The sequence below is a fragment of the Hemicordylus capensis genome, chromosome 2 (genome assembly GCF_027244095.1).
Source record: "Hemicordylus capensis ecotype Gifberg chromosome 2, rHemCap1.1.pri, whole genome shotgun sequence".
NCBI lineage: Eukaryota > Metazoa > Chordata > Lepidosauria > Squamata > Cordylidae > Hemicordylus > Hemicordylus capensis.
In genome coordinates, this window is record NC_069658.1 from 312,269,020 (window position 1) to 312,283,005 (window position 13,986).

The 13,986-nt window shown below is 45.9% G+C and overlaps 1 protein-coding gene across 9 annotated transcripts in view; it reads right to left on the minus strand.

Annotated features, from left to right (window-relative positions):
• HDAC11 (histone deacetylase 11) overlaps positions 1-13,986 on the minus strand; it is a 110,332-nt gene that overhangs the window by 86,654 nt on the left and 9,692 nt on the right. For 2 of the 9 annotated variants that reach the window (XM_053299449.1, XM_053299444.1), the window contains exons 1-4: positions 8,006-8,433; positions 7,711-7,900; positions 7,045-7,098; positions 384-532 (exon numbers count right to left, since the gene is read on the minus strand). In XM_053299449.1, coding sequence (XP_053155424.1) covers positions 384-532; positions 7,045-7,098; positions 7,711-7,712 — 205 coding nt within the window. In that variant the 5' untranslated portion in view covers positions 7,713-7,900; positions 8,006-8,433. The other 7 variants (XM_053299446.1, XM_053299441.1, XM_053299443.1 and 4 more) reach the window with 7 other exon arrangements.

The window sequence follows — 13,986 nt, forward strand, 5'->3', positions numbered from 1 at the left end:
CTCCAGCACAGGAGGGAAATGCTATTTTCTTCAACTGGCAGTAATTCAAATGCATTCAGTCCAAAGCTAGCCTGAAAGTGGTCTCTACTGTCCTTCCCAAAACTGGCGAAGTTTCTAAATACCGCAGAACTAAGGGCAACATAAATTTTAGCATGCTAATGCATACTATTAATTTTATTAAAGTGATATATTTTTATTAGTAAATTTACTCTAATTGCAAACTGAATACACAAAGTTAATGTATATAAATTATCCATATAATATATAATCATAAGCAGAAATTAACTGTAACTAGTACTTATATTAGTAACAAAAAGCTACAGTACAACAATAAAGCACAATTTCCACAAAATTTAAGACCATCAGTTTTGTTCTTATTTTACCTTTCAAGAAATTTATTACTTTTCCCCATTTCCCAGCATCAAATGGATGTAGCTTCTCTAGTCCCATAAAAGTGATGTTGTAATCTGGAGAATACACAATAGGCCAGCACTTCGGAGGGATATCATGATATAATTCTGTCTTGTGAAGCCTTACAGAAGAAGGGGGGAAACAGGATTACAAATTCAAAACATTGAAAAGGGAAAAATCCATATTCAGTAAATGCTCCCAAATTATGTAATAGCTTGGTTATAAATTTAGACAGTAGACTGTGTATTTGTTGCAGTTTTTCCTTTAGACATATGCTTTTGCCCTCCAGAACACCAAATTTTGAAATTGGGGAAATCATGAAGAAAGATGGTAGAGTTCCTTCATTTCTCTAAATGTAAGATATACCTGTTTTCTAAACCAATATTCTTATTTTTCAATTTGCATATACTTCACAGCAGATGCTTTTACTCATTTGTAGATTCAATTCTGTAATCTCTTCTTAGGAGGACCATCCATTTACTAGTCAAAGGAATCATAATATTACATCATCCCATGCTTATATTGGCTGCCTGAAAAATGAGACTGGATTTAAGAATATAGGGAGTTGTCATACTACTGACCCATTTAGCCCAGTATTGTCTCCTCCCTTCAATCTTAAAGGGTTTAAGATGTCAGGGAAAGATCTTTCCCAGTCCTGCCAACTGAAAACCTTTACCCAGAGATACCAAGGATTGAACTGAGCCCTTCTACATGCAGTGTGTAATAACTTTACCTGTTAGTTAATACCATTCCCCAGTTTGCTTCTTAAATAACCACCTAGTACCTATTTGAGCTCAGATATCACTTCGCTACAGGATATACCCATTAATTAATAAACTGGTCCCTACTAACTGGAAAAAGATGAACTTTTCAAAGTGATGATTTTCTTTATGTTGAGCAAAGGAAAACAGTGGTCCTATTCAACCACAGCACAGCATCCCTGCAGGGGGTGTAGCTGGTGCTCACTATTTTTTAGAAATTGTCTCAAATGGGGGGAGGTATTGTTTTACCTAACATAATCCAGCCCTGATCATAGGAACCACCAGGCTCGCAGTGAGCCTGGTGGTTCCAAGGCGGCTAGCGCACCTAATTCCCCCTCTGCTTAAATGAGGTTAATGAAATGAGCACCGTTAACCTTGGAGGTTGCTTGTGTGCCACCACGGCGCACGGCAACACACGAGTAGACCTCACCAATGGAGAGACTGCAGCCAGAGAGGCCTCAGGGGTCTCTCCAGAATGCCCCGCACACTCATGTGGGGCATCCTGGAACTTCCAGGGGCCAGGCAGTCCCCAATCTCCGCAGCCCCCACTGGCTCCGTGACGAAGCCGGCAGTCATGTGGGCGGCCGATCTGGCAGCCCAGGGCTTGGAAGCTGTTTGTGTGCAGGGAGAGTGGCTAAGCCCTCTCTCCCCGTACAAAACCTCATGGCGCTTTGTACATGCCGTGTGAAGCATCTCAATGGTTTTTAAAACAGAAGAAAAATCAAATTGTAAAGGGCACTTCTTTCTTTCCATATTTATGGTGTGTGTGTTGTATCAATAGCGGCATATAATAATGCACATGTGTGTACACTGCCTTGATACTGCCGCCCAGAACAAAATTCATTCCGCTCACTGATGAAAAAAATTAGAGGGAACCCTGTTCCAGCTACAATTTATTATGGCTGGGGATGTAGTTCACAATATCTGGAGTACCACAGGTTGGGATCCCCTGCTCTAGATTGAAAAACAGGGTATAAATCTTTTAACTAAATAATTATGTTACTAACTATTCCCAATCAAAATTAGTATCATAAATTATTTATTTATTTAACATATGTTTATACCGCACCAAACACAAGTTCTCTGGGCAGTTTACAAAACAATAAAAACAACAAATAAAACGATTGACACATTTCAACAATTAAAATTTTAAAAGTTAAAACTATTAAAACACAATTAAAACAATATCTAATTAAAAGCCTGGGTGAACAAATGCGTCTTGACTGCCCTTTTAAAAGTTGTAAGAGATGGGGAGGCTCTTATTTCAGGAGGAAGTGTGTTCCAAAGCCTCGGGCCAGCAATGGAGAAGGCCCGCTGAGTAGCCACTAGACGAGCTGGTGGCAACTGCAGATGGAACTCTCCAGATGATCTCAATGGGTGATGTGGTTCATAGCAAAGAAGACTTTATCTTAAATATCCATGGTCCAAGCTTTTTAGGACTTAGATAGCTGTTTAGATAGTGGAAGTTTCACCAGCAGATGCAAGAAAACTCTTTAGTACTTTAGCCAGAACCTGAGGGGTATACTTTGGGTCAAATGGGCCGTAACCCAGCCAATCTGGCAACTTTTTAATGTAGCAAAAGAAAAAAGAAAAAAAGAGAAAGCACAGACAGAAAAAGATAAGGCCAGAATGTTTATCCCAATTGATAAAGCCGGAATTTTTATCCCACTCTTTTATACCATTTTTAAACACTATTCTTCCTGCCTGAATGAAATCATTTTTCTTCAGTATACTACTTACTGCCCTGACATTCACTGTTTTAATTTTAAAGTCATGAGCTACATTCAATTTGGCATTATTATTATTTTTTTAAACATATATGACAGATCTATCAAACATGACATGGAAATAAATTTTAATTCTTAACTAAGGCTAAAAAATAAAATAAAATAAAATAAAATAAAAATATGGCTCAAATAAAAAATGTTCAGAGTCAAACTAATTCTGAAGTCTAGGTACACAAGAGTCAATGAATGCTTACATTGTTCACATCAGGAGTATAAATGTCAATGTTTAAATGGTAAGCCACCCAGACACGCAAGTTTTGGGCGGTAACAAAATATGTTAAATAAATTAAATAAATAAAGTCATACTGTTGTATTATTTTTTATGCAATAACATTTTTATGGGATTAAAATGACACTTTTAAAAAACCAAATATTTACTATTTATTACTGAGAAACAACTTTAATGTTCAGCATAATGTTCAGCAATGTTTATGTTCAGTAATAGCTACCGATTACTTGTAATACTGCTATTACTTGTGACAGCCTATTGTTGTTGTTTAGTTGATGTCTATACCGCCCTTCCAAAAATGGCTCAGGGTGGTTAGAGGCTATAGTTCTACACAGGAGACCTAAAAATGAATATTTAAAAATCCCACTATATAAAAACGGACCCAATGGATCGCACTATGAGTCCATCAGGTTCAGCATCCTGTTTGCAACAGCTAGATGCTACTTAGGAACCAAGAAGTACAGCCCTGTTGGACAACCAGTTTCCTTTCTTGTGTGTCAGTTACCACTATCAGAACATACATATTATGTATGTTTGTATGATCACTGTTTGTAATATGCATATGTAGGAGCATTTTCCCGCACAAGATTCCCCAATATTCATCATACATTCTCTGCCCTATTTCTGAAATTGCATAGTGAATGTTGGAAATCTGGTGTGGGAACTGGACTTGGGAGGTTGAGACGTCACACCCACCAGAAGCACATGCTCTCAGTCCCCACATTTCCCCATGCATCCAGCTTGCAGACCAGCCAGCAGTCACATGAAGCCATGCTAACAGAGATCAGGACTAGTGATCACTTATCATCTAGTGGTGAAAGTGGTAAAGGGGTAAGAAGGGAGTTGCTCAAAGGCGACGGCTCAGAAACCTTTTAGGGGCACCTAGGCATGGAGAGCTGGTCTTGTAGCAGCAAGCATGACTTGTCCCCTTAGCTAAGCAGGGTCCGCCCTGGTTACATATGAATGGGAGACTTGATGTGTGAGCACTGTAAAATATTACCCTTAGGGGATGGAGCCGCTCTGGGAAGAGCTTCTAGGTTCCAAGTTCCCTCCCTGGCATCTCCAAGGTAAGGCTGAGAGAGATTCCTGCCAGTAACCTTGGAGCAGCTGCTGCCAGTCTGTGTAAACAATAATGAGCAAGATGGAGCTATGGTCTGAACATCTGACTCAGTATATGGCAGTTTCCTATATTCCTATCCCTAACAGCACCTGTGCGTTTTCCAGATTACACACTGTAACGTACTCACACCGTATCCTCTAAGTGCTCCTCCACATTGTCTGTGTTTCCACATCGGTGTCACTGCATTGTCAGCCAGGTGTGTTTGCATTTCCCATGCCTTGATTCAAATTTTAATAATGTGTTTTTGCCCTACAACATTGTAAATGTGCTGCAGGAAAGTAGCTGTATTTTTCTGTTGCCTTGCCCTGCATTTTATTTGTTGTAGCCTTTTGCAGTGTTGACAGTTCTTTGCCCCTGACTGAGCTTGCTTCCTCACCTCAGGGAGGGAACCAGCCAGAGAGAAATCTCAGCTTTCTGCTCCTTTACTCCCCACAAATCACACACTTACCTCCTCCTCCTCTTTCTTCCAACATAACTTGAGCTTCTCAAGACAGAAGAGGTGGGAGAGGGAGGAGATTGGAGATTTTTATTACTATTTTTCCACCAGGTTTCCTTTGTGCATTCCCCTTTTTAATTTGCTACTTTGGCCAGAGACTCATAGTAGTGCAGCTGAGCAGATTTCTGAATCCACCTCTTTCTCATGCACTTTTTACTGAAGAGGAAGCCCATTGAACTAAATCATTTACTTCTGTACAATCCCACTTGCTTAAGAGCCTCCCTATCTCTTACAACTTTTAAAAAGGTAGTCAAGACACATTTGTTCACCCAGGCTTTTAATTAGATACTGTTTTAATTGCTTGATGATTTTAATAGTTTTAACGTAGTTTTAAATTATAAATGGTTGCAATATTTTAATCTTTTTATTTGTTGTTTTTATTGTTTTGTTGCAAACTACCCTGAGACTTGTGTTTTGGGCAGCATACAAATATGTTAAATAAATAAATAATAAAATAATAAAATAAATAATTAAATAAACAGGGCAAAGGATAGGAGAGAGAACAGTCATTTACTTAAAAGGAAGTCCATTGAACTGAATGGTAATTCATTTACTTCTGTGCTATCCCACAGCCTTCACTGGAGGAGCACTTGCCTCCCCTCCTCCTCTCCCCTCCTATTTACTTTATTTATTTATTTATCTGGAGATGCGTGGCCACCATCCTTCCTCCTCAGAAGAAAGCCCAGCAGGAGGAAAGCAGCAAGGGCAACGGTGAAGAAGATAAAGCCACAAGGCTCTGCAGCCCTAGCAAGGATCTGCCTGGGGCAGTCCTGTCCTCAGGGTGGGGCAACTGGTGTGATCGCCAAGGGCTCCACGTTTGGAGGGACCCCACGGTGATGGTGCCGTGGCAACAGCATGAGCAGCCTGCCTCACTGCTCAATCAGCTCCAACCTCCTGCCAGCTGTGCCATCTGGGGAGGGGCAGCGAATGGTGACCAAGGCAGCAAGCAACAAGCAGCCTGCTCTGCTGGTCAACCTCGGCTCCCAGCGCATGGTAACCAGCATGGCTGCTGCCATGTGTGCAGGGGGGAGGGGCAATGGCCAGCTAGAGGTGAAGGGCCTGCTCCACACAGTGAGGCTGCCTGCATCGGCTCTGGGGGCGGGGGGAGTGGCGGAAGTGGCCAGCGAGTGGTGAGCAGCCTGCTCCACTCGGCAAGGCTGCCTGTGCACCGGCCTTGACTCTAGGGCAAGTGCAGCACCAGCCATTAAGCGGTGAGCAACATGCTCTACTCAGCAAGGCTGTCTGGGTGCCTGCCTCGGCTCTAGTGGGGAGCGGCAGCAGCCCCCTGCAAGCTGCCTGCTCCGCACAGCAAGGCAACCTGTGTACCCACCTTGGCTCTGGACGGGAGCGGTGGTGGTGGCCAATGAGCGGTGAGCAGCCTGCTCCGCTCAGCGAGGCTGCCCACCTCAGCTCTAGGCGGCCAGCGAGTGGTGAGCAGCCTGCTCCGCTCACCCGCCTTGGCTCCTAGTTGCATGGCTGCTGCCATAAGTGCAGGGGAGGGGCAGTGGCCAGTGAAAGGTGAAGGGCCTGCTCCTTACAGTGAGGCTGCCCATGTACCCACCTCAGCTCTGGGGTAGGAGCGGCAGTGGCCAGCAAACAGCCTGCTCCGCTCAGCAAGCCTAGCCACGCATCTGGCTCTCGGGGCTGTGGCGGCAGCAGGCAGCCTGCTCCGCTCAGCGAGGCTGCCCACGCACCCACCCCTGCTCTTTGGAGGGGGGCAGTGGCCAGCAAGTAGCAAGCAGCCTGCTCCACTTAGTGAGGCTGCCCGCCTCAGCTCCTGGTGGAGGAGTCGAGGTGCTGCTGGCCACCACCGCCATTGAAGAGAGCGCCCACCCAGGCACGCTAGTTCCTCTCCTCAGCCCCTTCCAGGCTTGCCCCAGGATTTCCTTTCACTTCCCCATTTAAAATATATATTTTTAAAAATCACATCAAACACACTTCACCACTCTATTAGCCCAAATGGAGCAGGAGGAGGGCCAGATAAATGCATTTCAAGGAGAATACAGACATTCCTGCCTGGGAAATATGTTGCAGGAGATGGAAAATATGAATGACCGCCAGAACACTCTCGTTTGAAACGGTGACACTATTCTGTCACAGTTTGCAACGCTGCAAATCTCGTAGTCTGGACCACAACACCCTGTAGTAGTTAACTGGGTGCAGTTTAAACATCCATTTAACTACCATGGCTTCCACATCCACTCGTCCAAGACAAACAGGGGTTTGGAATGGCCACTTACAGAGAAATCTCAGTAACTTGGGGGAAACCACCAAAGACAGGCGCCGTTCCCGTCCTAGAGAAGAGGGAGAAAGCATCAGGCAGGCTTCGCCCTCCTTCGTCAAGGAAAGAAAACTTGCTACAGCAGCCGAAGAGCCGAGGGAAGCGGCCGTTCAATGCTTTATGACTTCAGGGAACAAATGGGGGGGGGGGAGGAAGGAAGTGGGCACCAGTCCAGAGGCGCCATTTAAGGGAAGGGAGGGGCGGGGGAGGCGCGACAGCAGCCTTTAAGAAGAAGCACCACCCCCGCCGCTTCTGGTGGAGAGAGAAAGCTTAGCCATGATGAAGAGAGAGAGAGAGTGCGTGGGAATGGGCGGCGGAGGCGGCGGTCGCCGCCTTGGTAGCTGCCCTCCAAACGAAGCTTACACAACAACAACAACAACAGCCAGCTCCTCAGAAGCAGCACAAAAAATGCCGAAATGGTTCCCCCACCGGGCCCTGCAGCCTACCAGGGCCCGCCTCAACCTCTGTTTGCGTGCCCCGACCCCTCCCCTTCATGATGGGGGCCACATCCGCTAGTATCAGCCCGGCGCTTTCACCTGCGGCACCAACAGTTCCTCTCTCCCCAGCTGCTACAGCGGCCTCCCCACTGGCCGGACCCCAACAATCCCCTCGCTTCGTTACTCACATGATGCCCCTCGCGGTGTACCGCACAGACGCCCTACTTGTCAGAAAGCCAGCACTGGACACTCTTTCCGCCACATTTTGTTGTTACTGAGCATGCCCGGTTCAGCGTAGCATGCTCAGTCCTGTCGGACGAAGCCGTCTGCCCTTAGTTTGCCTTCACTTGCTGCTGTCGTTCGGTGAAGTGTCAGCCCCTGAGCAAAAATAAATTGCCTCACGTTGGTACAAAAGATGGCAACTTTTTATTCATATCGTAAACAAGCACAGGCTGTGTAACTAAGCTCCTAGGAAGTGCTTACTGTCTCTCTGCAACCACTTCTCCTCTTTTGCAGGGGCGTCCTTAGCCGGGGCGAGGCTCAGGGCAAGGGGAGGGGGCTGCGGGACGTCAGCTGATCAGGAGATTCCTACCTGGAATGGCTCACCACTACTACTCTACCCTAGCTACACCCCTGGCTGCTGTGACCAGTGGGAGCTAAACTCCAGGCCGGCTAGGGTTCCCAACAGTGCTGCATTGGAGGGACATCCCATTTTGCAGCCAAAAATAGCTTGTCCCATACTGGACACTCTTTCCCCCACATTTTGGGAGCTCCCTTCATTTCCCCCTCATCCTCTGCCTCCTTTCTCCTGTTCCCTTCTCATCTGTCAACCTCCTCCCCCTTCCTTCCTCTGCGTTCTGAGACCCTTCTACAAGGGCAGCCAATGCCATACACTAATGAAATTCTCTCCATCCCTCTTCATCCCCTGCATCCAGCCCTCCCTTGAGAAGAGCAGCTGGAGAAAGGGGGAGGGAGGGAGCTAGAGAAGTAAAGTTATGCATGTGTGTGAGCAGCACTCAGCTAGGACACCAGCCAAAGCCCTCTGCTGCCCAACAGCTCTCCCCTGCAAGGCTCAAGGACAGATGAGTGAGCAGACAGGCTGGGTTCCACATTTCATTATTTGTTCTTGTTCTCCTTCTCTCTCTCTCTCTCTCTCTCTCTCTCTCTCTCTCTCTCTCTCAGGCTTGTGCATTTCAATCCGGGTACAAAACGTTTTGTGCCCGAAAATGGCAATTTCGGAGGTTTTGTAACCAAAACAAAATCAAGAATTAAAAAACAGAGATTTTGTTTCCAAATCGAAATGACTGTGTTTCGGACAGAATGCTTTGTTCTCTGGAAAAGCATTGCAATTCAAATTGACTTCTCTGACTCTCTCCTCTCCAGCTGAGGCACTGAGAGATTAGCAGAAGATAAGATATGTAAAAAGCTGTTGAGCATAAATGGTTTAGTTAAGTATGTGTTGTATTCAGTCTGATTGAAATGCAAACTGACATTGCAAAGGAATTTGGAAGACAGCATTTTGAGACAGAAATACCGAAATATCTTTGGGAGCTCAATGCAATTCCAAAGCTCTTGCTAAAAGCCATGGTATAAATTGTGTGGAGAAGTTTTTCAAGAAGCTGGTTAGGAAAGTTCTGAAATTACACAGGTTTTTCTTTCCAAAGGTTTAGAAAGAATCTCTTGACTTGTTCAGGGCTCTTTTGAAGAGCTATTTTGTTTTTCTTCTGATTCTTATGAGTTATAGTGGTGTCTAAGTTTTGTTGCCCAAGTTGAGCAGTCTAATGTAATTTAGGCCACAATGTAATTTGGTGGGACATGATGTCTAAGCCAGTGGTTCACAACCTTTGCCACTGCAGGGACAGATCACCCACATGGGACTACAGGAGACAAAAGGAGGGGGGTGGGGAACAACCCTGTCAATCTATTGACATCCCCAGGAATCTTATTTGCTTCTCTCTTTCTTGTAACCATGATCCATGGTTTTGTACTTTCTTAAATGCAGTGATGATAAATCTCAACAATTCTGAACAGTAGGCTGATATGTTTGGGCTGCGGCTCACTCCACTTCAGTTAAATGAACATTTGAAGCTGTTCCATAGTACAAAGGCAGTTCATTGGTCTATCTTGCTATCTCAAATGACCTGTGGTCACTGTTCCATGGGGAGGGAGTGTTTTTATTGAAAAACTGCTTGAATCCACAAATGGGTTGTGCTGCTGTGCTAGTGCCACAGGGACAGGCTCACACCCGCTGCAAAACTCTCAAATAACTGTGCCAAAAATTAAGTGGTGTTGTTGCTCATCATTCTCTTCACTCTTTCAACTTGTTTAAGTGGGGCTTCGGGGGGGGAACAGTGGGTTGGGTGGCAGTGCCCCAAGAGTGGTGCACCCAGATTCCAAATAGGCTGATTTCTTAGGAATTTTTGAGGTCTATGTGTCTTTAAGATTTTTCCCCATAGGGAATAATGGAGGTTTCAGCAGCCCCATAACTCCACCTGGAGGGCACTGGGATGGCCCAAAGCGAGTGGTGGTGTAGTGCACAGAGGATGCCAACCACGCCCCTGGATTGCTAAACCATTGGGGTACTGGGCTTTGTTGTTTCTGAGGTGTTGAGTTTAGATTCTCTGGTAGCAAATGAGATTTTTAATGAAAAACCATGAATCCGCTCTCATATGCAAATAGAGAATCTACACTCAGAACAGCTCTAGAACAACAAAACCCTGTACTTCATGGGTTGGCTACCCATGTGGGTGGTTGGCACCCTATGTGCACTTCACCAACACTTGCTCTGGGCCACCCCAGTGCCCCTCAAGTGGAGTTATAGGACTGCAGAAACCTCCATCATACCCTACAAGGAAAATCTGAAAGATGCGTAACTTCATTAATTCTTTAAAAATCAGCCCTTTGCCAAATTCCTCTGAAAAAAATGTGGTAGCTTCCTTGTACCAACTGGGTACTGCCACCAACCACACTCCACTCTGGGCACTCCCCCCCCCCCACGTGAAGCTATACTTTTCCTGAAACCTCCATCATACCCTATGGGGAAAATCTGAAAGATGCACAAACTTCAAAAATTCACCAAAAATCAGCAGTTTGCCCAATTTACCCATTTTAAAATTTGAATTAATTGGGATTCAAATTCAGATGAATTTGGATACAAAACAAAACTGGGGTTATTTGGAAGGCTTAATTTCAGACAAAATACAAAATGGGGTTGATTCAGATTTGGTACAGAAAAAATACAAAATGCGCAACCCTTCTCTCTCTCTCTCTCTCTCTCTCTCTCTCTCTCTCTCTCTCTCTCTCCTGGCAGGCCTCGCCTAGGCAACCCCTTTCCACTGGGCTCTGCCTTGCCCTGCCCTGCCATGCCCTGCTGGAGGGCATCCTGAGGAGATATAAAAAAGGTAAAGTAGTGCCCTCGAGTCAGTGTCAACTCCTGCTGACCACAGAGCCCTGTGGTTTTCTTTGGTAGAATACAGGAGGGGGTTACCATTGCTGCCTCCCATGCAGTATGAGATGATGCCTTCTTTCAGCATCTTCCTTTATCATGGCTGCCCAATTTAGGTGTTCCCATAATCTGAGAAACATACCAGTGGGGATTTGAACCAGCAACCTCTTGCTCCCTAGGCAAATTACTTCCCCACCGCACCATTAGGTGGCTTTGAGGAGAAATACAGTTCTCCTTTTGATCAGGCAAGATGGAAAAGGAGAGTCTCCCACCCATTTCCAGACTCTCTTCTCAGTTCACTCGCTAAGACCAGTGGAGACCCACAATTGCCATAATGTTTGTCAGCTTCCTGTAAGATGCTGACCGGGGCTACAAGGAGGTATGCTGCAACCCCGTACCAGTGATTTTGGGGAGAGTGCCAGCGGGGGGGGGGATCAGTAGGGCAGGTAAGGACACCCTCCCTGCCCCTCAAAAGACACACATCCCACCGCCAAACTGGCTCGAATGCCGAACTTCCGAACCGGTTTGGCGCTCCACAAAAGGAGCGCCAAACCATTCCCTAGCCACCTGCATCTCTGTGCCACTGTAGCTTGGGGGTGGGTGGGGGGACATGGAGGCACATCCCTCCCCTTGCTCTGAGCTCTGCACACACACATACACCCAAGTCCTGCTAGGAAGATAGGTTTTTATTATAGATAGTTCTTGACAAGAGTAGTAGGGATACATACCTGCTGTCAAAAGCCATGTTACAAACAAATGCACGTGGCTGGAGGATGACGTCATAGTGACATCACAGGGGGGCAGGCGTGCAGCTGTCAAAATGCGCTGACGTCACCGGAAATATGTCACCGGATATGCGTCAGCGGAAATATGTCAGCCAAAATGGTCAGAGGAGAACCCCCACGTGGCCGGAAAGGGTCAGAAGTAGGGGTACGCCCTCACCCCGGAAGTTTGGCCCCCACCCTTCCTCTCTTACCCCAGAATATGTCCAGACATGTCCTGAAGGTGGGCATGTGGCCCCTCTACAAACACGTCTAGCCACCCTGGACCAATGGGAACAGGTTTCAGACCCTGGAAAGGTCCATGTGCACAGGCGTGATAATGACTGGGTGGCCATTTTGTGTAACTTTATTGGTTGAAACGGGGTCAAGTGAGCCCTCTATGAACAGGACTAGGGGCAGTGTGTTTAGAGGGAAACCATTTTACAGCTGTACAGAGACGATGGCTGATGCTAGGACTCCACTGCGTCCCACTGACCCATCATTGTCACAGGCACCCACGAAGAATAGGCCTATGCAACCGCGGAGTCTGTCCTTTCTCCCTACTGGTATGACAACCCACCAGATGGCTGACCTTATTGCTGGTGAGGTTCCAGAAACTAACTTTGCAGCATAGCCAATGGATAAGGATGGTAAACTAGAATGTGATTGCAGTCGCTGTAACACCAACCTTGTAACCCCCATGGAAGCTGAAGACGGAGAGCCTCCAGTTACTGCCTCCAAAGTGGGAAACATGTGTTCATCAGATTCTGAAACAGAACGGCCTGTGAAACAAAAGCGGCATAGGAAGAAGAAAAAATGGGTGAAGAGCATACCACAATTTACATGGTGCAACGAGCGTTGCTGTGATAGCTCATGTGGAGAGTATACTTATTCAGATGAGTGTGGCTGCAAATCTTACTTGTCATCCAGGCCAAGGGTATCCTATTGTGAGTATAAATACTACAGGTTGAACGAAGACTGGTCATCTTGTGATTGTCTGAGCCCAAGCCCCAGCAAACCATGGGCCGCTTACTGTGGGGCTGTGTGCTTTATTTCATCATCTGAAAGTGGTGAGGAGGAGGAAACCATGGACGGCCTTGTGCTTACAAAGCCTGAAGAACCAGACCCTGTTGCGGAAACCAACAAGCTGGTGAGTTGGAGGGGATTTAATCTGCCTTGCTTTGTTTGCCTGTGTTTTTACCTGTCAGTATTAAAATATTCCCCTCTTTTGTGCAGGTACGGGGGATTGAGAACATGCACCTCAGGGATGTCAACGTGTCCTGCATTTCCTGTGAGTGTACTGATGGGGACCAATAAAAGAAATTTGTTTTAAATATGTGTGTTCATATCTGTGTTAAACAGAACCATGGCAGGGCCAAAAGAAATTCTAAAGAAAATATATTACACCCCTGGGAGAGTGGGGAGTATTGGAGGTGTAAACCCGCTATTTCAAGAGGCCAGACAGCATGTAAAGAGCTGAGTAAAAGGCATGTTGAGGCTTGGCTTTCAGAGCAGGATGCTTATACTCTACACAGACCTGCAAGGATTCATTTTAAAAGAAACAAGACTGTTGTTTCAGGGGTGGATGCACAATGGCAGGCAGATTTAGTGGACATGCAACAGTATTGTAAATACAACAATGGCTACAAGTACATTTTGACAGTGGTGGATATTCTATCTAGATATGCCTGGGCTGTACCTCTAAAAGATCAAACAAGGAGGGAAGTGGCCGGCGCTTTTAAGGCTATTTTCAGAGAAGGCCGAGAGCCTGGCAAGCTCTAGACAGATAGAGGGAGGGAATGTTTAAACAAGCCTGTAGGGGCACTGTTAAAGGAACAAGGTATTCACCACTTTGTCACCAACAATGATGTCAAAGCAGCCCTTGTGGAGAGACTGAACCGAACCTTAAAAACACATATGTGGAGGTATTTTACTGCTCACAACACATTCCAGTATATTGATGTCCTGCCTCAGCTCCTAAAGAGCTATAAGCAAAGCTTTCACAGAACCATACAGTGCAGGCTGGTAGATGTCACAACCAGCAACGACCTGTCTGTTTGGAGAAGAGTCTATGGCCGCAGTAGCGATAAAAAAGCCAAGTCTCCAGTGTTAAGAAAAGGAGATCACGTCAGGATTTCTAAAATTAAAGGGTTTTTTGAGAAAGGTTATGAACAAAACTACACCACAGAATTGTTTATAGTGGACCAAGTCATCAGAAAAGCTGAAAGGCCAGTCTATCTGCTAAAAGACTACATGGG